Here is a 24,747-nt window from a genome sequence, read left to right on the forward strand (position 1 = left end):
AAAAAGTCCAAAATATTGTTTTTTTTTTCAAAATTGTTGGTCTTTGTTTGCTTATAGAGCAAAAAATTAAAAACGTAGAGGTGATCAAATAACACAGAAAGAAAGCTTTATTTGTGGGGAAAAAAAAGACACAAATTTCATTTGGGTGCAGCATTGCATGACTGCGCAATTGTCAAAGTAACGCAGCGCCGTAATGAAAAAAAAAATGGCCTGGTCATGAAGGGGGGTAAATCCTCAGGAGGGTAAGTGGTTAACCAGGAGGCCAGGGGGTTCACATCCGTTGCCTCCCATCTACGGCACAGGTCCTGGAACACCTCCAGGTGTAGACACCACTCCTCCAGGTCCAGATGCTGCTGGCTACAATATTCTGCCTGACTACACCTGGAATGTACATGGCTGACAAGGCTGAAATGCAAATATCAGGATCCAATCTACCTCTCCTGCCACAGCAAGACTTTTGGTTTCTCCTTGATTATTCTGGTTCAAATAACCTTCCAACAGTCCGAGATCCCTGGATCTCTAAGATATTGTTCTTCAGATATCCTATGCCCCTCAAAGGACAAGAAAAAAAATGCTCATTGAGCTTAAGCACTGAAAAAAAAACAAAAAAAACTTTTGTCTTGAATTTATTCTAAGAAATATAACAGCCCTTTCTGTGCCTAAGTAACCTTGTTCTATAGCAGCAGTTCTCAACCTGTGGGTCACGACCCCTTTGGGGGTCGAACGACCCTTTCACAGGGGTCGCCTAAAACCATCGGAAAACACATATTTACGATGGTCTTAGGAAAGGAGACATCGCTCCTCTATCCGTCTCCAGACGGGTCCGCCCACATGCAGATACGCCCACATACGAGTAAGAGAACAGTCAGCAGTGATGACACCTGACCCCTCTGCCCCAGTCTATCATCTCCCACAACATCTGCCCCGCCCATTGTCTGCACTGCTCCCCCAATCATCGCTGAGTGGCGACATCATCCCAGCTGTAAATGTGAGGCGGGGCTTATCGGGATTAAAAACTAGAACTTCACCAACCAGACGAGGTGAAGTGTCAATGGGAAGCGCCAATGAAGAAGTTTTGACGTCCTCAGATTGGGAGTGGCCTCTGTCAGGAAGTCGGCTAGCTGGGGACTGGGTGGAGGAGAGGGGAGAGTGGATCCAAGATGGCGGCGGTGTGGAGGTGAGAGCGGGCCGTGTGTGAAGAGAGCTGGCTGCTCTGTGTGGTGGGGATGGGGGAGGTGTGACGCCTTGTATAGCGGGAATGAGAAGAGCTGCTGCAGTTATGAAGTAGCAACGAAAATAATTTTATTGTTGGGGGTCACCTCAACATGAGGAACTGTATTAAAGGGTCGCGGCATTAGGAAGGTTGAGAACAACTGCCCTATAGCCTCATAGCTGTAAATCTCTATAACAAGACCATCTAAGTCACTTCTACATCTGACAGCTAATCTCACCAGATTTGGCCTGAATTTTGGTAATGTCCCAACTGCGTTGTTAACTGTTCTTCCTGCTGGAGAGGAAGGTGTACCTGTGGACCTGGAGTGCTTGACCGCAGCAGATAGAGTGGAGAGCACACTGCACATGTGCACAGTTTCAACGTGCCGGAACGGCTGCTAAGGGACACACGCTTTTAGCATCTGGCCTGTCCTGAACAAATCAGGATAGATGGGATCAAGTGACTAGTACAGCTCAACTGCTCATTTTGTCTAGGGATGAGGAGAAAGCTTATACTCATCTGATCCTCCGTTCTATCGGAAAACAGCACTCCCCCACTGTCCAACGTTGGACTGTTCCTGATCTATGGAGCCTTCCCTGGCGTGATGACGTCAGGAACATTCTAAAACTCAAAACCGTGCATGGGTGTTGGACCAATCTTGTGCTGGGAGGATTAGGTAAGTAAATCTTCTTTTTCAAAGAGAAAAAAACAAGCATTTAAAGCGGTAGATAAGTCCGTTGTAATTTCTTCTTTGTTGGGGTCCCCCAGGTGAGTTATGCTGTAATGTGTTAGTATGCACAGATTATTAACACATTATAGCATACTTACCGGTCAAACCTAGCCCTCCAGCACAGCACTGTGATTGGTCCGGTGGGTCCTGGGTGCTTCCATCATTGCAGAGTCTCCCTGCCAGATTTTGTGCCTTCGGCTGCTTGAATGGCTGGGTCATGATGACGTCACCCCAGAGCATGCGCACAGGAGTCACATCAACGCGGCATCGATTGGGCCATAAATGTCTGCTGAGATGTGCATGCACACCTCATTATGCATCACGGCTGACAGGCACGAGGAATTATTTTTGACAGAAGAGACCAATAGGACCAGCAACTTTCCAGAACACTAGGTTTGCTACCACGTTAACCCGTACAGTGTGTGCACAGCCCCACTACATGGGGAAACGGTTTCTTTTTTTTTTTTTGCCTGGAGATAAGCTTTAATAATAAACCAAAAATGGTAGAAATCTCAATTTCATCCATTTATGAGTGAAAAATCTGGTGCAGCTGTTCATAGTAACCAATCAGCTCCTCACTTCAAATTTTTTTATAACAAAATAATAAATATGTCATACTTACAGCATCTGCTTTGGTTTTGCACAGAGCAGTCCCGATCTTCTTCTGGGATCCCCCACCAGTGCTCCTGGCTCCTCCTCTTCAGCGAGTGCTCACCATAGACAGCCGCTTCCTATGGGGGCACATGTGCAAGCTCGCTCCCGACATGCTCTGTCTGCTGACACAGACCAGGCAGCTCAGCCCTGCAGCCACTGGCCAATGGCTCCTGCTGCTATCTGCCCAGTGAGGAGGAACAGAGACGGGAGAGCCCCAGGTCTCCATGCACACCGCTGGTTTGGGAATGAGCTCAGGTAAATATAAAAGGGGGAGGGGGGTTCTATTGCACAGAAGGTTTTTTACCTTAATGCATAGAATGCATTAAAGTGTTAGTAAACCCCAGACCCTGCATTCACTATATCTGGTCTCCCCGGTCCCTGCATTCACTATATCTGGTCTCCCCGGTCCCTGCATTCACTGTATCTGGTCTCCCCAGACCCTGCATTCACTGTATCTGGTCTCCCCGGACCCTGCATTTACTATATCCGGTCTCCCCAGGACCCTGCATTCACTATATCTGGTCTCCCCGGACCATGCATTCACTATATCTGGTCTCCCCGGACCCTGCATTCACTATATCTGGTCTCCCCAGACCCTGCATTCACTATATCTGGTCTCCCCGGACCCTGCATTCACTATATCTGGTCTCCCCGGACCCTGCATTCACTATATCTGGTCTCCCCGGACCCTGCATTCACTATATCTGGTCTCCCCAGACCCTGCATTCACTATATCTGGTCTCCCCGGACCCTGCATTCACTATATCTGGTCTCCCCGGTCCCTGCATTCACTATATCTGGTCTCCCCGGTCCCTGCATTCACTATATCTGGTCTCCCCGGTCCCTGCATTCACTATATCTGGTCTCCCCGGACCCTGCATTCACTATACCTGTTCTCCCCGGACCCTGCATTCACTATATCTGGTCTCCCTGGACCCTGCATTCACTATACCTGTTCTCCCCGGACCCTGCATTCACTATATCTGGTGTCCCTGGATCCTACATTCACTATATCCGGTCTCCCCGGACCCTGCATTCAATATATCTGGTTTCCCCGGACCCTGCAATCACTATATCCGCTCTCCCCGGACCCTGCATTCACTATATCCGGTCTCCCCGGTCCCTGCATTCAATATATCTGGTCTCCCCGGACCCTGCATTCAATATATCTGGTCTCCCCGGACCCTGCATTCAATATATCTGGTCTCCCCGGACCCTGCAATCACTATATCCGGTCTCCCCAGACCATGTATTCACTATATTTGGTTTCCTACAGTGCACAGAACATGGAAATGCAATTATTTTAGTAAATATAAACTGCTAAATACCTTTTCTCATCAGCAGTATATAGCAGTCTTGTGACTTCTATAAGTGTCCAGCAGAGCACTGGTTAAAGCTCGTAGGAGGAATTTTCTTTCTGCTCCAGGAGGATGCAGAACCCCTGATCTCTGTCTAGAGGCTGCTGATTGGCCCTGTGCTGATCACAAGTACTCTCCCAAGAAGAAAAAACCCTCTCCAGCAATACACACCAAACTGAGCATGTACAGAGTGACTCCACACGATATGTCTTATCAGGAGATAAGAGGGGGACACTGGAAGAAGGGGAGAATCAGAGTAGTCAGGATCAAACAGCATTTTTACAAAATGCAGAGTATTAACCTCTTAGGTTCCACAGTGAGTATAACAAGCATGCTTTACTGCATATACAGACTGATTGTACTGTTGTGGGGTTAGTAACACTTTAAGGCTTTAGAACCACTTTAAGCTTTGACAAAAAAACACTTGAAAGCTGATTGGTTTCTATGCAGACCTGCACCAGATTTTGCACTCTTCAGTTTTAGTAAATTAATCCCTTAGTCTGGCCCTTGCTGTGCTTAAACCTTTAGCTCTTTTAGGCTCGATGGTGACAGAATGGGGATTAGAACATGTTACACTGCTGCTAGCAAGCATATATGTTCAAAAATGAGTGTATAAAAATAAAGAGGCACAGAGCTCAGCCTTAAATCCGATGGTATAATAGTCCTATTTTTAATTTAGTAATTTCAAAAACTGACAGAACATTATAAACAATGTAATCACACAAAATGATCTAAACACGGCATAAAGGTCAGAGTCCAACTTTAGTATCTGTGTAGGAGGACAGGCAGAGGTTTTTTTTTCCCTTCTGCTGTCTTAAAAACAAAAAGACTCCAGGTTATATTTCTGCAACAAAACTGGCTGTGCGCAAAATTATAGACAGTGCCACAGACATAAGATGAAACTGACCAAAAGTAAATGAGCTGATGATGATAGAAATTGCAAAATCCATCACCTACAACTATTGTATGTCAATGTGTTACGTTGTTACTTTCCAGATGAGCACCAAGTTATGACTTATTATAAATAGATTGAAAGATATCATGAAGACAACACAGTTGTAAAATAGATTTTGAATTGCTGATTATTAGTTTTCTTTTTTTTTTTTTAATAAAATTATGCCAAAATGTAGTAAAGATTTTACTAATATCTTTATTATAGATTTTTAATAAAGATGTAAACGTACATGGTGAAGCACACACCTATTGCATCTTGTTGCAGCTTCATGTTTTCTATACAGCTGCATGTTCATATCACCCGATATATTTCTGTAGATCTTTTATTTGTATATATATATATATATATATATATATATATATATATATATACACATATACATACATACATATACATACACACACACACACACATGCCATACATACATACATATATATTCACATATACATACACACACATTATATATGTATATATACACACACACACACACACATACATATATGCACACACACACACACATATATATATATATATACACAAACACACATGCCATACATACATATATATTCACATATACATACACACACACATATATATATATATATATATACACACACATACACACACACACATACACACACACATATACACACACACACGCCATACATACATATACAGTCATGGCCGAAATTGTTGGCACCCTTGATATTTCTCCAGGAAATCATGTATTTCTCACGAAACGTATTGCATTAACACATGTTTTGCTATACACATGTTTATTCCCTTTGTGTGTATTGGGACAAAACAAAAAAAGGGAGGAAAGAAAGCAAATTCGACATAATGTCACACAAACCTCCAAAAATGGGCTGGACAAAAGTATTGGCACCCTTTCACAACTGCGGATAAATAAGAATGTTACAAGCATGTGATGCTCCTGTAAACTCACCTGGGGCAAGTAACAGGTGTGGGCAATATAGAAATCACACCTGAAAGCAGATAAAAAGGAGAGACGTTCACTTAACCTTTGCATTGTGTGTCTGTCTGTGCCACACTAAGCATGGACAACAGAAAGAGGAGACGAGAACTGTCTGAGGACCTGAGAACCAAAATTGTGGCAAAATATCAACAATCTCAAGGTTACAAGTCCATCTCCAGAGAACTAGATTTGCCTTTGTCCACAGTGCGCAACATTATCAAGAAGTTTGCAACCCATGGCACTGTAGCTAATCTCCCTGGTCGTGGACGGATGAGGAAAATTGATGAAAGATTGCAACGCAGAATAGTCCGGATGGTGGATAAGCAGCCCCAAACATGTTCCAAAGACATTCAAGCTGTCCTGCAGGCTCAGGGAGCATCAGTGTCAGCGCGAACTATCCGTCGACATTTAAATGAAATGAAACGCTATGGCAGGAGACCCAGGAGGACCCCACTGCTGACACAGAGACATAAAAAAGCAAGACTACAGTTTGCCAAAATGTACTTGAGTAAGCCAAAAGCCTTCTGGGAAAACGTCTTGTGGACAGATGAGACCAAGATAGAGCTTTTCGGTAAAGCACATCATTCTACTGTTTACCGAAAACGGAATGAGGCCTACAAAGAACAAAACACAGTACCTACGGTAAAATATGGTGGAGGTTCAATGATGTTTTGGGGTTGTTTTGCTGCCTCTGGCACTGGGTGCCTTGACTGTGTGCAAGGCATCATGAAATCTGAGGATTACCAAAGGATTTTGGGTCGCACTGTAGGGCCCAGTGTCAGAAAGCTGGGTTTGCGTCCAAGATCCTGGGTCTTCCAGCAGGACAATGACCCCAAACATACGTCAAAAAGCACTCAGAAATGGATGGCAAAGAAGCGCTGGAGAGTTCTGAAGTGGCCAGCAATGAGCCCAGATCTAAATCCCATTGAACACCTGTGGAGAGATCTTAAAATTGCTGTTGGGAAAAGGTGTCCTTCCAATAAGAGAGACCTGGAGCTGTTTGCAAAGGAAGAGTGGTCCAAAATTCCGGGTGAGAGGTGTCAGAAGCTTATTGATGGTTATAGGAAGCGACTGATTTCAGTTATGTTTTCCAAAGGGTGTGCAACCAAATATTAAGTAAAGGGTGCCAATACTTTTGTCCAGCCCATTTTTGGGGTTTTGTGTGACATTATGTCATATTTGCTTTTCTGCCTCTGTTTTATATTTGTTCCAATACATACAAAGGGAATAAACATGTGTATAGCAAAACATGTGTTAATGCAATACCTTTTTTGTGTGAAATACTTGATTTTCAGGAAAAATATCAAGGGTGCCAACAATTTCGGCCATGACTGTATATATATATACATACACATAAAGATACATACATACATATGCACATATATATATATATATATATATATATATATATATATATATACACACACAGTTGTGTTCAAAATAATAGCAGTGTGTTGAAAAAAGTGAATAAAGCTCAAAATCCTTCTAATAGCTTTTATTTCCATCCACACAAATGCATTGGGAACACGACACATTCTATTCCAAATCAAAACATGAAGAAAAATAGATCAAATTTGTGTTGTTCCTCTAAAAAAATTGAAGAAAAGTGAATATTAGACGGTTCAAAAAATTGCAGTGTTTGTATTCTTCTTTACAAACTCAAACATTCACTATATAAACTGAAAAATGTTTGAAGATTTTGCTTTCCTTTGAATGACTTCCTGAATATTTGGTTGTAGTCGCACTGTTTCTGAGAACTGCTGTACATCTGTGTTGCATGGAGTCACCCAACTTCTGGCCCGTGATCAGGTATTCCAGCCCAGGATGATTGGACGACATTCCACAGTTCTTCTCCATTTCTTGGTTTTGCCTCAGAAACGGCATTTTTGATGTCACCCCACAAGTTTTCTATTGGATTAAGATCCGGGGATTGGGCTGGCCACTCCATAACGTCAATCTTGTTGGTCTGGAACCAAGATGTTGCACGTTTACTGGTGTGTTTGGGGTCGTTGTCTTGTTGGAACACCCATTTCAAGGGCATTTCCTCTTCAGCATAAGGCAGCATGACCTCTTCAAGTATTCTGATGTATTCAAACTGATCCATGATCCCTGGTATGTGATAAATAGGCCCAACACCGTAGTATGAGAAACATCCCCATATCATGATGCTTGCACCACCATGCTTCACTGTCTTCACAGTGTACTGTGGCTTGAATTCAGTGTTTGGGGGTCGTCTGACAAACTGTCTCCGGCCACTAGACCCAAAAAGAACAATCTTACTTTCATCAGTCCACAAAATGTTCCCCCATTTCTCTTTAGGCCAGTCAATGTGCTCTTTGGCAAATTGTAACCTCTTCAGCACACGTCTTTTTTCCAACAGTGGGACTTTGCGGGGGATTCTTGCAGATAGCTTGGCTTCACATAGGAGTCTTCTAATTGTAACAGTCCTCACAGGGAACTTTACACCTTCTTTCATCTTCCTGGAGCTGATTGTTGGCTGAGTCCGCGCCATTTTGGCTATTCTTCTATTCATTCGAATGGTAGTTTTTCGCTTTCTTCCACGTCTTTCAGGTTTTGGTTGCCATTTTAAAGCATTTGCGATAATTTTAGCCGAGCAGCCTATCATTTTCTGCACTTCTTTATATGTTTTCCCCTCTCCAATCAACTTTTTAATCAAGGTATGCTGTTCTTCTGAACAATGTCTGGAACGACCCATTTTCCTCAGAATTTCAGAGAGAAATGCACTGTAACCAGCATGTACAACATTTGCTGCCTTCCTTCCTTAAATAAGGGCAATAATTGCCACCAGTTTTTCAAAGAATGAATGACCTCACTAATAGAACTCCACACTGCTATTATTTTGAACATGCCCCTTTCAATTAGTGATTCAATTACACAGAATCAGCAGCATGCATGTCATGACTGTTGGGTCTGTTGGATTTCTATTACTCTACTACACCTGCTAGGAAATTATTTGCCATGTAGAAATATCATTTCTACCAAAAACAGTGATTGATCCGGTTAGTGATGTCTGACTGCTATTATTTTGAACACAACTGTATATATATATATATATATATATATATATATATATATATATATACACATACACACACACACAGTATATATGTCTGTATTAACCATCTTTGTTATATCTATGGCTTTGTACATTGGTAAAAAAAAAAAAAAAGAAATTCTGACCTGAAAAAAGGGCAAGACTCATAATTAAACTGTATGCATAGACAAAACTTTTATTTATTTATTTATTTAGATATATATATATATATATATATATATATAGTTTTTTAAAATTTTGGATAGAGATAAGAAGGGTTTATAAAAAAAAAAAAAAAAAAACTTCACATTTTAGACCACTGTTACTGACATGGGTGTCCTCATTGAAATATTTTCCTTCACTGCTTGTTCAGGTGACAGATGTAAAACTAATGATTTCCAGTCACTGTGGTCACAATGTTTAACAGGACAAGAAAACAGGGTGAATCTCCCCAGTGGGGACACCAACATTACTGAAAAATCTGACAGGGGTTCTAATCCTCTCTTGCTCCATCTAAAACTAAACACTAATTAATTGATATGCACTGGTTTGTTAAAAGCAATAATTTTTTTAACCACTTTGCATATCAAAATGACTTTTTAAGCACAAATAGGACCTTTGTTATGCATTTTGTTTTAAAAATACCCTGAACGGATATTTGTGTTTAAATTAACATGTACATAGACGTACAAAAAATGCAATAATATAATGCAGCTGTAGCTTGTTTAATGCATAACATTTTTGATATAATTAATATTATTTAAAATATTTACACTAAATTATTTCTCTTTTTCATTATTGATATAGACCCCAAACATGAAAAAGTTTTAATACTTGCATGAACTCTGTATGGTTGATGAACAAGTGTGTATATTGTAGATATCAGAAGTTATTTGGCATTTTCTATTACTGAGCTCTAATAATTATACTGACTGTAAAGTATAAAAGGAAGTGTTGGCAAAAAATCATCCATAATTTTTTTTGCCTATTATTATTTAATTATAATTTATTAATAATAGGCAAAAAAAATTATGGATGATTTTTTTTTTAACTTTTGCCAACACTTCCTTTTATACTTTACAGTCAGTTTGTTGTAACAAAGTTTCCTTTGATCACAATGAATAATTATAATCATTAAATTAATAAAAAAAAAACTGCACAAGGGACATTACTTGCCTTTAGAGAGATGTGTCCCCTGTGCCGCTGTGTCCTCCTTTCGCTGAAATTTCCCTCCACTGATGCCCATCCACCCCCACTGTCATAATCTTCTGGTGCAATGGAGGTTAAAGTGTTACTAAACCCTCTTCATTCACTATATCTGGTCTCCCCGGACCCTGCATTCACTATATCTGGTCTCCCCGGACCCTGCATTCACTATATCTGGTCTCCCTGGACCCTGCATTCACTATATCCGATCTCCCCGGACCCTGCATTCACTATATCTGGTCTCCCTGGACCCTGCATTCACTATATCCGGTCTCCCTGGACCCTGCATTCACTATATCCGCTCTCCCCGGACCCTGCATTCACTATATTTGCTCTCCCCGGACCCTGCATTCACTATATCCGGTCTCCCCGGACCCTGCATTCACTATATCCGGTCTCCCCGGACCCCACATTCACTATATCTGGTCTCCCCGGACCTTGCATTCACTATATCCGGTCTCCCCGGACCCTGCATTCACTATATCTGGTCTCCCCGGACCCTGCATTCACTATATCTGGTCTCCCCGGACCCTGCTTTCTTCCAACAATGGCTTTCTTCTTGTCACTCTTCCATAAAGGCCAGATTTGTGGAGTGCATGACTAATAGTTGTCCTGTGGACAGATTCTCCCACCTGAGCTGTGGATCTCTGCAGCTCCTCCAGAGTTACCATGAGCCTCTTGGCTGCTGCTCTGATGAATGCTCTCCTTGCCCAACCTGTCAGTTTAGGTGGACGGCAATGTCTTGGTTGGTGTGCAATTGTGCCATACTCTTTCCATGTTCGATGGTGTATTGAATAGTGCTCTATGAGATGTTCAAAGCTTGGGATATTTTTTTGTATAACCTAACCCTGCTTTAAACCTCTGCACAACTTTATCCCTGTCCTGTCTGGTGTGTTCCTTGGCCTTCATGATGCTGTTTGCTCACTAATGTTCTCTAACAAACCTCTGAGGGCTTCACAGAACAGCTGTATTTATACTGAGATTTCATGACACACAGGTGGACTCTATTTACTAATTAGGTGACTTCTGAAGGTAATTGGTTCCACTAAATTTTATTTAGAGGTATCAGAGTAAAGGGGCTGAATACAAATGCTGCCACACTTTTCAGATATTTACTTTTGATAGCCATTTATCATTTTCCTTCCACGTCACAATATACAGTGGGGCAAAAAAGTATTTAGTCAGCCACCAATTGTGCAAGTTCTCCCACTTAAAAAAGATGAGAGAGGCCTGTAATTGGCATCATAGGTAGACCTCAACTATGAGAGACAAAATGAGAAACAAATCCAGACAATCACATTGGCTGATTTGGAAAGAATTTATTTGCAATTTATGGTGGAAAATAAGTATTTGGTCACCTACAAACAAGCAAGATTTCTGGCTCTCACAGACCTGCACCTTCTTCTTTAAGAGGCTCCTCTGTCCTGCACTCATTACCTGTATCAATGGCACCTGTTTGAACTTGTTATCAGTATAAAAGACACCTGTCCACAACCTCAAACAGTCACACTCCAAACTCCACTATGGTGAAGACCAAAGAGCTGTCGAAGGACACCAGAAACAAAATTGTAGACCTGCACCAAGCTGGGAAGACTGAATCTGCAATAGGTGTTAACAAATCAACTGTGGGAGCAATAATTAGAAAATGGAAGACATACAAGACCACTGATAATCTCCCTCGATCTGGGGCTACACGCAAGATCTCACCCCGTGGGGTCAAAATGATCACAAGAATGTGAGCAAAAATCCCAGGACCACACGGGGGGAACTAGTGAATGACCTGCAGAGAGCTGGGACCAACGTAACAAAGGCTACCATCAGTAACACACTACGCCGCCAGTGACTCAGATCCTGCAGTGCCAGACGTGTCCCCCTGCTTAAGCCAGTACATGTCCGGCCCGTCTGAAGTTTGCTAGAGAGCATTTGGATGATCCAGAAGAGGATTGGGAGAATGTCATATGGTCAGATGAAACCAAAATAGAACTGTTTGGTAGAAACACAACTCGTCGTGTTTGGAGGTGAGAGAATGCTGAGTTGCATCCAAAGAACACCATACCTACTGTGAAGCATGGGGGTGGCAACATCATGCTTTGGGGCTGTTTTTCCGCAAAGGGACCAGGACGACTGATCCACGTATAGGACAGAATGAATGGGGCCATGTATCGTGAGATTTTGAGTGCAAACCTCCTTCCATCAGCAAGGGCATTGAAGATGAAACGTGGCTGGGTCTTCCAACATGACAATGATCCAAAACATTTAGACAGGAGCCAATTAACCTACCAGCATGTCTTTGGAGTGTTGGAGGAAACCCACACAGGCACAATTGGTGGCTGACTAAATACTTTTTTGCCCCACTGTATGTGCCACTTTGTGTTGGTCTATCACATAAAATCCCAATAAAATACATTTCAGTTTTCGGTTGTAACATGACAAAATGTGGAAAATGTTAAGGGGTATGAATACTTTTTCAAGGCTATATATACCGTATTTTTCGCTCCATAAGACGCACTTTTTTCCCCCCAAAAAAGGGGGGAAAATGTCAGTGCGTCTTATAGAGCGAATATAAAGTGGCCGGTCCGGTATTTCTGCCGCCACCATGTCAGAATATCGGGCCGGCCGCTCAGCTGTTCTCTTCTGCAGGGCCTTACCTGTTCCTCGCTCCAGCGCTCTACAGTCTTCCCGCGGCGGCTTCTGTGACAGCCGGGTGCCCACTGCGCATGTGCTGCGCTTTGTGAATGATCCGGTGTCTTCTGGGACACATGACAGGTCCCAGAAAGCGCCGGGCCATTCACAAAGCGCAGCACTTCTCGCGCATGCGCAGTGGGCACCCGGCTGTCACAGAAGCCGGCCCGGGAAGAAGAGGGAAGGATAACTCCGCGGAAGTGGGAGCGGGTACCTGTCAAATTCAGGTACCCGCTCCCCCTCCCTCCTCAAAGGTCAGCAGTCTCTGGTCATTCCCTGCACTGTCTGCAGTCTCTGGTCATTCCCTGTACTGTGTCTGCAGTCTCTGGTCATTCCCTGCACTGTGTCCGCAGTCTCTGGTCATCTCCTGTACTGTGTCCGCAGTCTCTGGTCATCCCCTGTACTGTGTCCGCAGTCTCTGGTCATCTCCTGTACTGTGTCTGCAGTCTCTGGTCATCCCCTGTACTGTGTCCGCAGTCTCTGGTCATCCCCTGTACTGTGTCCGCAGTCTCTGGTCATCCCCTGTACTGTGTCCGCAGTCTCTGGTCATCCCCTGTACTGTGTCCGCAGTCTCTGGTCATCTCCTGTACTGTGTCCGCAGTCTCTGGTCATCTCCTGTACTGTGTCCACAGTCTCTGGTCATCCCCTGCACTGTGTCTGCAGTCTCTGGTCATCTCCTGTACTGTGTCTGCAGTTTCTGGTCATCTCCTGTAGTATGTCCGCAGTCTCTGGTCATCTCCTGTACTGTGTCTGCAGTCTCTGGTCATCTCCTGTACTGTGTCTGCAGTCTCTGGTCATCTCCTGTAGTATGTCCGCAGTCTCTGGTCATCTCCTGCAGTGTGTCTGCAGTCCATTGGTTCATAATATTTTTTTTTCTTGTTTTTCGCCTCTAAAACCTAGGTGCGTCTTATGGAGCAAAAAATACGGTATATATTTATTTTATTTATTTTTTTACACTTACACTGTAAATATACACATGCTTATATATTTTTTTTGAATTAAGAATTTAGAAAATAAAGTTTCTAGAAGGGACAAAACTTAGGTTAGTTCCCGTTAGCTATAACTTTGCAATCAACGCTTCTGTGCAAGACTGATTCTTCCCTCAAAATTACAGCTGTCTTCATCCTCCCACTTTCAGTCTGCCTTGGTGACAGATGTTAAAAATATCTAACTGCCTAAACAATTCTGTGTTTCTACAAGGGAGTACTAACCGATTAATGAGCGCAGCCTACACATATAGAAGATCTAACACAGGTGTGACTCATAAGTGCTCCAACAACCTTTCCTCCATAGTACAGCTGGATTCTTCAGAGTAGGAAGAAAGTGTGAACCAAACCCTGACACCACTGACACCTTCACACCAAACTCTGATGGGTTTCTATATACAACGAGCAACACATTACAAAACTTACTAATCATTGGGGATAATGACTATGGGGCACACCCACCTGTAGTTAAAATGGACCTGGCATCATGGCGAGTATAAACATGCTAAATATTATGGAATACTTCCAGGTATTATTACCTGTCACAAAGATCACAGCACTTCCCATGTCAATGTCTTAGGCTACGTTCACACTAGCGCTGTGTGCAGGCGGCAGAGAGGCGTTTGGGAAGCGTTTTTACCGCGTCCCAAACGCCTCTGCCAATTTTGCACATTACAGCACATGGTGCTGTTCTAACGGGAGCGTTCGCGTCGCGGCAAAACGGACACCTCTGGTCGAGTCAGGAGGCGTTGAAGCCTCCTATTCTCATCTATGGTGCCGCTCCGCAAACGCCCGGCCGGCATTTGCGGTGCGGTTGCGACGCGGGGCGTTTGCGGTGCGGTAACACCACTCAAACTGCTTATAGGCCTTTGTGGGGCGTTATTAACGCTCGGCAAACGCCTAGCAACCGCCGCTAAACCGCGCATGCAGCGTTTGCCGAGCGTTAAAAAACGCTTTGCAAACACCGGACCAACGCTTGCCAAACGCTATAGGAGCGTTTGGCAAGCGTTGGTAAAACAGCCAAGTGTGAACGAGCCCTAAATGTGCATCTCTCTCCAGAAGAATGGAGCCATTGATTTTCAGGCACCATCCAGGGCCAGCATCTATGATATCCTGGTACGTGTTCAGTTTGTGGCTTTTCAGACTTTTGGCTAAGATCTGTTCTCCAAAAAACAATGAACACACTGGATAGGCCACACCCTTCCTCATTACACAAATACACATCACCTGACATGCTTAAATCCAATAAGCATTCAAGTTTATACTGTTGGGAGTTAGGCAGGCCATAGACGGGTCGTTTATTGGCCGAAAAACGAAAAATCAGTCGTTCTGTTGCCACCAATGCTTACGAACATCGGCCATTTTTCGTAGATTTTCCAACATAACCGATAAAAGAAACGAGAAGGAACCGCGAAAATCGGCCAACGACATTGCCCACTAACGGTGCGATTATCTGTCGATTATTCTTTCGTCCGATAAATGACCCGTCTATGGCCTGCATTAGACAATATGCATAAAAATGATGATTTGGTCAACATACTCACTTACCTAATAATTGTACACACGATGTATATACTCTAGAATTTAAATAAATCTACAGATTTAAAAAGCTTTTTAAAATACGATAACCTGTTGAAGTGGAATTCCAGTTTTATTTTTATACTTTTTTTCAGTAAAGGAAGGGGTTCAGTATCCAGTTCTCATCATCTGTGCTTAACCACTTGCCTACCAGGCACTTATACCCCCTTATTTACCAGGCCAATTTTCAGCTTTCAGTGCTGCCGCACTTTGATTGACAATTGCGCGGTCATGCAACATTGTACCCATATGAAATATTGATCATTTTTTTCTCACAAATAGAGCTTTCTTTTGGTGGTATTTAATCGCCACTGGGCGCTTTACTTTTTGCGCTATAAAAAAAAAAATGCAAAAAATTAAAAAAAAAAAAAAAAGTTTCTTTGTTTCTATTATAAAATTTTTCAAACAGGTATTTTTTCTCCTTCACTGATGTGCGTTGATGAGGCAGCACTGATGGGCACTGATAGGCGGCACTGTTAGGCAGCACTAAAGGGCACTGATAGGCAGCACTAATGAGGTGGCATGGATAGGCGGCACTGATAGACAGCACTAATGAGGTGTCACGGATAGGCAGCACTAATATGCAGCACTGATAGGCGGCACTGATGATGGGTACTGACAGACGGCACTGACTGGCATCACTGCTGGGCACTGACTGGCGGCACTGACTGGCACAACCCCTGGGCACTGACTGGTGGCACTGACTGGCAGCACTGCTGGGCTGCACTGGTGGGTGGCACTGGTGGGCAGCACTGGTGGGTGGGCACAGGTGGGTGGCACTGGTGGGCACAGGTGGGTGGGCACAGGTGGGTGGCACTGCTGGGCACAGGTAGGTGGCACTTCTGGGCACAGATAGGTGCACTGCTGGGCACAGGTGGGTGATCTGCTGGGCACAGGTGGGTGATCTGCTGGGCACAGGTGGGCGGAGCTAGTGGGCGCACTGCTGGGCACAGGTGGGTGGAACTTGCGGGTGGCACTGCTGGGCACCGATCATCAGGGCACTCATCATCAGTGCCCTGATGATCGGTGCCGATCCCCGCTCTGACAACTGCCGGTTCTCGGCAGTACTTTCCTCACGATCTGACAGCGTGAGGAAAGTGCAGCCGAGAACCGGCACTTGCATTTCCCTCTGATCAGCGTGTCATTGGACACCGCTGATCAAGTGGTAAAAGGCCGCTGTGATTGGCCTTTTACCACATCACGTGATCAGCTGTGTCCGTAGGACACAGCGATCACGGAGATCGCCGGGTGCGCAGGAGAGCGCGTTCTGGGAGGACGTCATATGACGTCCACTCAGAACTGGCCGGCCGCAGTTTAGCCGTCATTCGGCTATCTGCGGTCGGCAGGTAGTTAATCTCCCTAGCGGTCTGATTACGTCAGTATTTCTGTGCTCAAAGCGGTATATTTTTTTGCATGAAAATATGTTGTTTTTTTATTGTAGGCTGTAATTTTTAAGAATAACTCACTGAAATCTGTCCGAACAAGAGTCTAGTAAACATCCCGGGTATGATAAAATTTGAAACACGAAATCATAAATTATAATATAATAAATAATCATAAAAAATAATAATATAACAATAATACATTTAATTCAATAATATAATCAAACCAAAAACACTGAAATGTGAAATAGAGCGCCAAGTTCGCACATCACTGAGCAAAGTCGCAGAATCGTTTTCAGTGTCTGATGATGAATTTCCCCCACTAATCATTATCACTCAATTCTGCAAGTGGTTCTAATTTACTATCGCTGTTCTATAGCCGGTCTAAGACCGATTTGGACCTAAAGGGACGCTTTTTGGACGCCATGGACGTTTCTCAGTTTCCAGGCAGAAAGAACAGTAAAATGCAGGCAGGGCGCCGGACAAAGCACTCGGGACAAAATGTATGTGAAATGGTTTGATACAGGAATGTTATACTATGTGATTTTAGTGTATTTAGTGAATGTAACTTTTTGACATTTTTAAATTTCCCGCCAGTTCCGTCCCCCGTACGTCCCGACGAAGCAGGGAACGGAACCCGGAAGACGGATGCCAGCATCGGCCGGAGGACATTACAGGGGACACTGCAGGAGGGACATCGCAGGAGTGCAGGACAAGGTAAGTGATCAAGGGATCCCGGAGCAACACTGCAGTGTATTCCCGAGTGTAGCTCGGGGTTACCGCTTGTGGTGCTGAAACTTTACCCCGAGCTACACTCGGGAATACCGCCAGGGAGGTTAAGATCTATTTCTTCATGCAGGGATTACCCTGCAATCAGTTTCTTACAGACTTGCGGGTGCTTAGCACCCAGTGTCACGCAGCTGCCTCCTCTCCAGCCTAACTCTCTTTAACACATCTCCTTGTAGCCCTCAGGGGCCACATATTGATAGCCAGATATAAGAGAAAATGTGGTCCCTAAGCAGCTGTACTAATCCAGTGACATCAGTCCGGTCACACCACTTCTCCTGCCCCAACTCGATAAGAGCAAGTGAAGGGGAAAGATGGAACAATAGAGCGAAACAAAAAATTGGGGCAAATGCTGAGAATTACAGGCAGATACCTATCCATCATGCCATACCATCAGGGAGGCGTGAGATTGGCCAAAAATTTACCCCAGCGTCCAGATACCAACATCATGGAGTATGTCCGGGATTACATGAATGGGCAGCCTACAGCCAGCAAAGATCTGTGCTTAGTTCTCCAGGATGTTTGGAACAACCTACCTACTGAGTTCCTTCAAAAACTGCGTGCAAGTCAAACTAGAAGAATTCATGTTGTCTTGAAGGCAAAGGGTGATCACACCAAATATTGATTTGTATGTCTCTTTTGTTTATTTCCTTTTTTTTAACTCATTTTGGTTATTGATAATAAGAAAGTATTAACACTTCTGAAAACGTTCTTAATTTACAGCATTTTTTCACACCTGCCTAAAACATTTGCACAGATTATATATATTATTATTATACAGTATTTATAAAGCGCCGATAGTTCGCTCAGCGCTGTACATTACAAAGGGGGACAGAACATGGGACAGAACAACAACAATACAATGCAAAACATGAGGGGATTGAGGGCCCTGCTCTTACGAGCTTACAATCTAGGAGGGAGGGGATGGTAGCACAGGAGGAGATAGCTGTGGGGGATGGAGTGGTAGGAAGAGTGGAGGAGGTCGGCAAGTTAGCAGGGGGTGGGGTAGGCTTCCCTGTAGAGGTGGGTTTTCAGGGTGCGCCTAAAGAAGAGGAGAGTAGGTGATAATCTGATGGGTTGGGGCAGGGAGTTCCAGAGGAAGGGTGACACCCTGAAGAAGTCCTGGAGGCGGGCATGGGAGGAGGAGACCAGGGAACTAGAGAGAAGGAGGTCTTGTGAGGAGCGGAGTGTGCGTGCTGGGCGGTACTTGGATATTAGGTCAGTGATGTAGTTTGGGGCAGTATGGTGGACAGCTTTGTACGTCAATGTTAGGATTTTGAAATTGATCCGTTGCGCAATCAGAAGCCAGTGGAGGGATTGGCAGAGGGGGGTGGCGGAGACGGAGCGGTTGGAAAGGTGAATGAGTCTGGCTGCCGTATTCAGGATCGACTGAAGAGGGGATAGCCAGCGGTGAGGCAGGCCAGTGAGGAGGGAGTTGCAGTAGTCGAGTCGTGATATGATGAGGGAGTGGATGAGCTGTTTAGTGGTTTCTGGGGTTAGGAACGTGCGGATTTTGGCGATGTTGCGGAGGTGGAGTCTGCACGAGTTTGTTAAAGATTGGACTTGGGGCTGGAAGGAAAGGTTGGAGTCCAGAATGACACCAAATACTCTGGCCTGCGGGGCGGGTTTGATGGTGGCGTTGTTGGAGGTGATATATATATATATATACACATACATACATACATATATATATACATACATACTCCAGCCATGGGTCCATGGTTTTGGTAGCAACTAGCATTCTGATTGTGCAAATGTATCCTTTTAGCAGACTATAGCTCAGGGCTACATCTTTCCCTGGACACTGTTGTGCTGGCCAGGAGCAGTAAGTGCATGGGCACACTTGGTACACCAAATCACTTGAAGCTCTTTGCACAGTCTCTACCCTCCGCAATAAATATCAACATTTTTATTTAGGCTTTTTATATTATTTCTTTTAAGGTTTAGTCCGGGCCCTTCCGCCACCATTCTCGCCTAGGCATACATGACATGTCTCTGCTGCCTTAGCCTCCGGATAGTGCACATCATATAACCCAAAAGGCTATGGGAGTCGGAAATAACAGCAGCTGATGGGGAGCTGTAGTCATCATCGAAGGCCTGAATCTGGCACATGCTGGTAGCTTTTGACAACTGAGGAGAACCAAGATGGCGGCACGGGGCCCAAGCTGCTGCACCCGATCAGTGAATCGCAGGGCAGGTGTTTATCTGAATCTAGGCCAATGATGCATGACTGATAAGAGGAGCTAAAAAAAATTCATTAAAACAATTATGAAAGACTGAAGTTCCTCTTCGAGTAAGAAACTTTACTTCTGAATTAAATTGGGGGAAAAGCCCTGCAAACTTACTGATTTGACTCATGAAAAGCACTACACTCTTTGAGAAACACCCCCCCCCGCCAAAAAAAATAAATAAAACTATAGTATATAGATAATGATTCACCTCCTTCTCTTCCTCCATCCGGAGCCGTTCTTCTTCTTTTCTCCTCTCTTCTTCACGCTTCATCTCCAATTTCTTCCGTTCCTGACGCTCAGCTTCCTCAGCCTATAGAGACCAATGGGATTCTTTTACTAAACCAAGCGTACAAATAGTCCATGATTGATAAGCCATTATGATTCATTGGGAACGTAGACTTGTTTGAAGGTTGTGCAGTAACAACTTAGCAGCAGAGCCAGAAAGAACAATATGCTTGGTCATGGACGCACCCCCTTGGCTCCTCTCTCAAGAGGCTGCTTCACTGTGTAGCAATGCTGCTACTTAAAGCAGAGCTCCACCCTAAAGGGGAAGTTCCGCTTTAAGGCCTCGTTCTCTGCTCCCCATGAAGTATTGGCACCTTTTGGGAGGGTACTCGATTTGGACAGGTACCTGCTCCCAATTCCGCTGCAATTGCCTAGACAATTGGAAGTGGAAGTTGTCCTCCTCCCCTCCCCGTAGCCTTCTGGGACACGTGACAGGTCCCAGAAGACTATGGGACCATTCAGAAAGCGCTGCGCTATTCATGCATGCGCAGTGGGCACACGGCTGTGAAGCCAGAAGCTGTCACAGGCGGGTGCCCACACTGAAGATGCCAGCGCCGGTAAGAGAAAACAGCCGACCGGCTGCGGTGAGGACACCGCTGGATCGTGGGACAGGTAAGTGTTTGTTTTTTAAAAGTCAGCAGCTACAGTTTTTGTAGCTGCTGTTATTTTTTTATATTGTGGCTGGAGCTCCACTTTAAAGCTGCTGCTCTGTGTACCCATTCACACATGGAGCGTGGCTCTGCCTCTCCCCCCGCTCTCACCTCATTGGCTCACTGGCTGTGATTGACCATAGCAGGAGCCAATGGCTACCACTGCTGTCTCAGCCTCGAGGAGGGAGAGACCTGGGAGAGCTGATGGTCTTGTGCACAATGCTGGATGGAGGGGATGTACAGGTAAGTTTTAGGGGGGCTGGGGTCACTGCTGCACACAGAAGGTTTTTAACCTTCATGCATAGAATGCAAAAAGCTAAAAAACCTTGAGACTTTAACCACTTCCAGTCCGGACACTTTTACCCCCTTCCTGACCAGGGCAATTTTCAGCTTTCAGCGCTATCACACTTTGAATGACAATTGCGCGGTCATGCAACACTGTACCCAAATGCATTTTTTACCATTGTTTTGAGACAGATTAAGCTTTATTTTGGTGGTATTTATTCACCGCTGGGATTTTTATTTTTTTTGCTATGTAAATGAAAAAGTCCAAAAAGTGTTTTTTTTAATAAAATTTTGCAAATAAATAATATTTCATCATAATTCTTTGCCAAAATTTATTCCGTTATCTTTTTAAAAAAAAAAAAATCCAAATTAGTTTATAACCAAAAATTATAATTTTTAAACATTTTTTTTTACATTTTTATTTTATTTTTTTATATTCTTATATTTTATTTTATTATTTTACATACTGTCACCCTAGCAGTACAGTGTCACCATGGTGACACTGTACTAGTTGTGGGGGGTGATGAAGATTTTTTTTTTTTTTTACACTGATTGCTTTTACACCCATATAGGATGTAAAAGCAATCATTTCTCTTTCTCTCTGTGTGCATTCTTGCACTCATTGAGAAGTACTGAGTGAGCTGTGATTGGTCACAGCTTGTCACATGGTACAAGGCTGTTGTGAATAGCCTTGTACCATGTGACCTCTGTGATCATTCACAGATTTCACACGTAGTAAGCAATGATGTCAGAAGTGACATCTTGCTTACTACTTTGCATGTGATCACTGATTGGCCAATCAGTGATCACATGATCGGGACCTCGTACAGAGGTCCCGTCCGACGATCGGTGTTTCACTGTGTCCGGAGGACACAGCGGGCACCGGATAGCGGTGCTGCGCGCTCCCACGGAGCGCGCACAAGCAGGGTGCGGGGAGGCCGTTTATAAACGGCCACCCGACCCTGCACTGCCACCGTCCGGCCGTTCATATGCAACGGCCGGTCGGGAAGTGGTTAAAACCACATTAAATCCCAACTCTGGGAATTACAAAATAAAAACCCTTGCAGTGGCCCTATCCCCAAGACTGCAAGGGTTAACTGCTTGTTAACGCTGGGGATAGAGGAAAATGCTTGGTTCCCTTGCCATGAACTACGCAGAGCTATTAGCCCCGTATTGTACTTGATGACAATACTGTACGATCACCAGCCACAGAGTCTTCTGGAGACCGAACACAAAGCATGGAGGAAGCCTGCCGGAGCGAGCAACACAAAGGCGCCAAGACACCCAGTGGGCATGAGGTCCAAAAAGCTATGAGAAGCCGACAGCTGCTGTAGCTGGACGGGGCTGAATAGTGCGCCGTGCAGTACTAACATTATGGCAGTATGCGCCCGGGGACAAATGCCCTGAATGCAAGCAGTCTGCGCTTCGGACATTCTAGAGATGAATGAATGCCCAAAATGTTAGCACAGCTCAAGGCCCCATTCAGCTGGGAACAGCTGTCAACCTCTCATAGAATTTTACAGGCTGCCCCAGCAGGGCAGAATGGGGTGCCTGTATCTTTCACCCACACCTAAACACCAGAGTCTCATGCACCAGGGCTAAACGCCCAATGTGCATGACGCCCTAATAGGCCAGTGTCCACCGAGAACTGAATTACAGTGTTGGGTGGACTTATCCATTCCCATACCCCTGTTACTGGACAGATTTTCTCACCTCTCGCTGGGCTTTTCTAGCTTGCTTCTCTTCTAACTTCCTCTGCTTCTTAGCTCCGATCTTTCCTGGAGCCTGGATCTCCTGAGAATCATCGCCCTCCTCCTCCTCCTCTTCAGCCATTGCTACAAAACAAGAATCAGTACAAAAGGATCAGACATATATATGTATATTTACCAGTTCTGCAGTTATTGGAAGGGTTCTTCACACTGCCTGCACAATAAATGCCCCATTTTGGAGTAGGGAAAACTGTCAGTATTTCTCATCAGTGCTCTGTAGCGAGGGGAGGTGTAATGTGAGTTTCACCACATCTCATAGTTTACCCTTTTTTAAAAAAAAAAACAAAAAACGTTACATGCACAAAGTGAAAGTTCATTCATGTCACCGCACAGCAGTGTGTTGCGTTGCACCATAGCAGGGATGTGAAATTCTTATCACCCCACACCCAGCACCCAGGACATGCAGTTCCTAGCACCAGGCAAGAGGTTTTTTTTTTACATTTAGCACTGCTGAAGGTCAGCTCTCTTGTAAAAGCAATCTGAGTGGCTAACTAGCTGCTGGTTTGCTTTTACAAGCTGTGGGAGGGGATTTCCCTCCCCTCCTGCTGCCTTCTGCGGGCTATCCCATCCCACTGGGACACCCGATCAACCAGCCAGCACTTCCGCCAGCCGATCATAGAGGAGGACAAAGACCCGAACTGCTCTGTCTGCCTCTAGGATACAGGAAACAGGAAGGGATGAGCATACAGTAATCAGCAGTACACTTCCAGTTTCCCTGGATGGAAACGGCGCCATTTTTAAAAATGGAAAGCATTTGATCACATTGATCTTGGTGTGATTAAATGCTTTTAAGAGAAGAGGAGGGATATGGGGTCTTATAGACCCCAGATCCTTCCATAAAAATTAATCAGAGTCTCAACCCCATAACATTAGATTCCCCATTAGAATCTGCCTTTATTTCAGGGTCCCTATCAAAGTTTCCTCTTATGTCAGGGTCCTAATCAGAGCCCTCTCCTTACATCAGGGTCCTCAGAGTCTCCTTCCTCATCACATTAGGGTCTCCGTTAGAATCTGCCTTTATTTCAGGGTCCTTATCAAAGTCTCCCCTTATGTCAGGGTCCTAATCAGAGTACCCTTCTTACATCAGGGAACCCATCCGAGTCCCCCCTTACATTAGGCTATTTTCACAGTGAGTTTTTCAAGTGTTTTTACGTTTAAAAAAAGCCCGAAAAGCTCAAGAAAACTGCTTCCCTGTGCATGTGAATGTATGTCTCTGTATGTTTTCACACTGAAGCATTGCGTTTGCAGTGCGGTGTAAAAACTCCTGCTTGCATTACTTTTGGGGCATGTTTGGGGAGTTAAAAAAAACGCCCCAAAAACGCCTCTTCCCACTGAAATCAATGGAAGACGCCTAAAAAATACCTCAAAAACGCCTCAAAAACACCTCTGAGACGCGTTTTTGGTACAGTTGTTAACCATACCAGGCACTTTTACCCCTTCCTGTCCAGGCCAGTTTTCAGGTTTCAGCGCTCTCACAATTTGAATGACAATTGCGCGGTCATACAACATTGTACCCAAACTTAAATTTTATCATTTTCTTCACACAACTAGAGATTTCTTTTGGTGGTATTTAATCACCGCTGGGGTTTTTATTTTTTGCTAAATTAACAAAAAAAGACTGAAAGTTTTGAAAAAATAACACGTTTTTCTTTGTTTCTGTTATAAAAGTTTGCAAATAAATAATTGTTCTTCATAAATTTAGGCCGAGATGTATTCTGCTACATGTCTTTGGTGAAAATAACCCAAATTAGGATGTAGTTTTTAGTTTGTAGGAAAGTTATAGAGTTCACAAACTATGGTATAGATCTGATTATTGATCAATCCTGAAGTACTGACAGCCAATCTAATATCTTGAGGTCCAAGAATGTCAGAACAGTACAGATATCCCCCAAATGTCAGGACGGTACAGATATCCCCCAAATGTCAGGACAGTACAGATATCCCCCAAATGTCAGGACAGTACAGA

At 44.2% G+C, this 24,747-nt stretch overlaps 1 protein-coding gene across 1 annotated transcript in view; it reads right to left on the reverse strand.

Annotated features, from left to right (window-relative positions):
• Positions 1-24,747, reverse strand: part of DDRGK1 (DDRGK domain containing 1) — a 137,123-nt gene that overhangs the window by 55,492 nt on the left and 56,884 nt on the right. The window contains exons 3-4 of the mRNA XM_089691170.1: positions 22,726-22,847; positions 20,001-20,102 (exon numbers count right to left, since the gene is read on the reverse strand). Coding sequence (XP_089547296.1) covers positions 20,001-20,102; positions 22,726-22,847 — 224 coding nt within the window. The remainder of the gene's footprint in view (positions 1-20,000; positions 20,103-22,725; positions 22,848-24,747) is intronic.

Source organism: Staurois parvus, unplaced genomic scaffold, assembly GCF_062004578.1.
Source record: "Staurois parvus isolate SC_StPar_1 unplaced genomic scaffold, SC_StPar_1.0 ptg000552l, whole genome shotgun sequence".
In the NCBI taxonomy this organism is placed as follows: Eukaryota; Metazoa; Chordata; class Amphibia; order Anura; family Ranidae; genus Staurois; species Staurois parvus.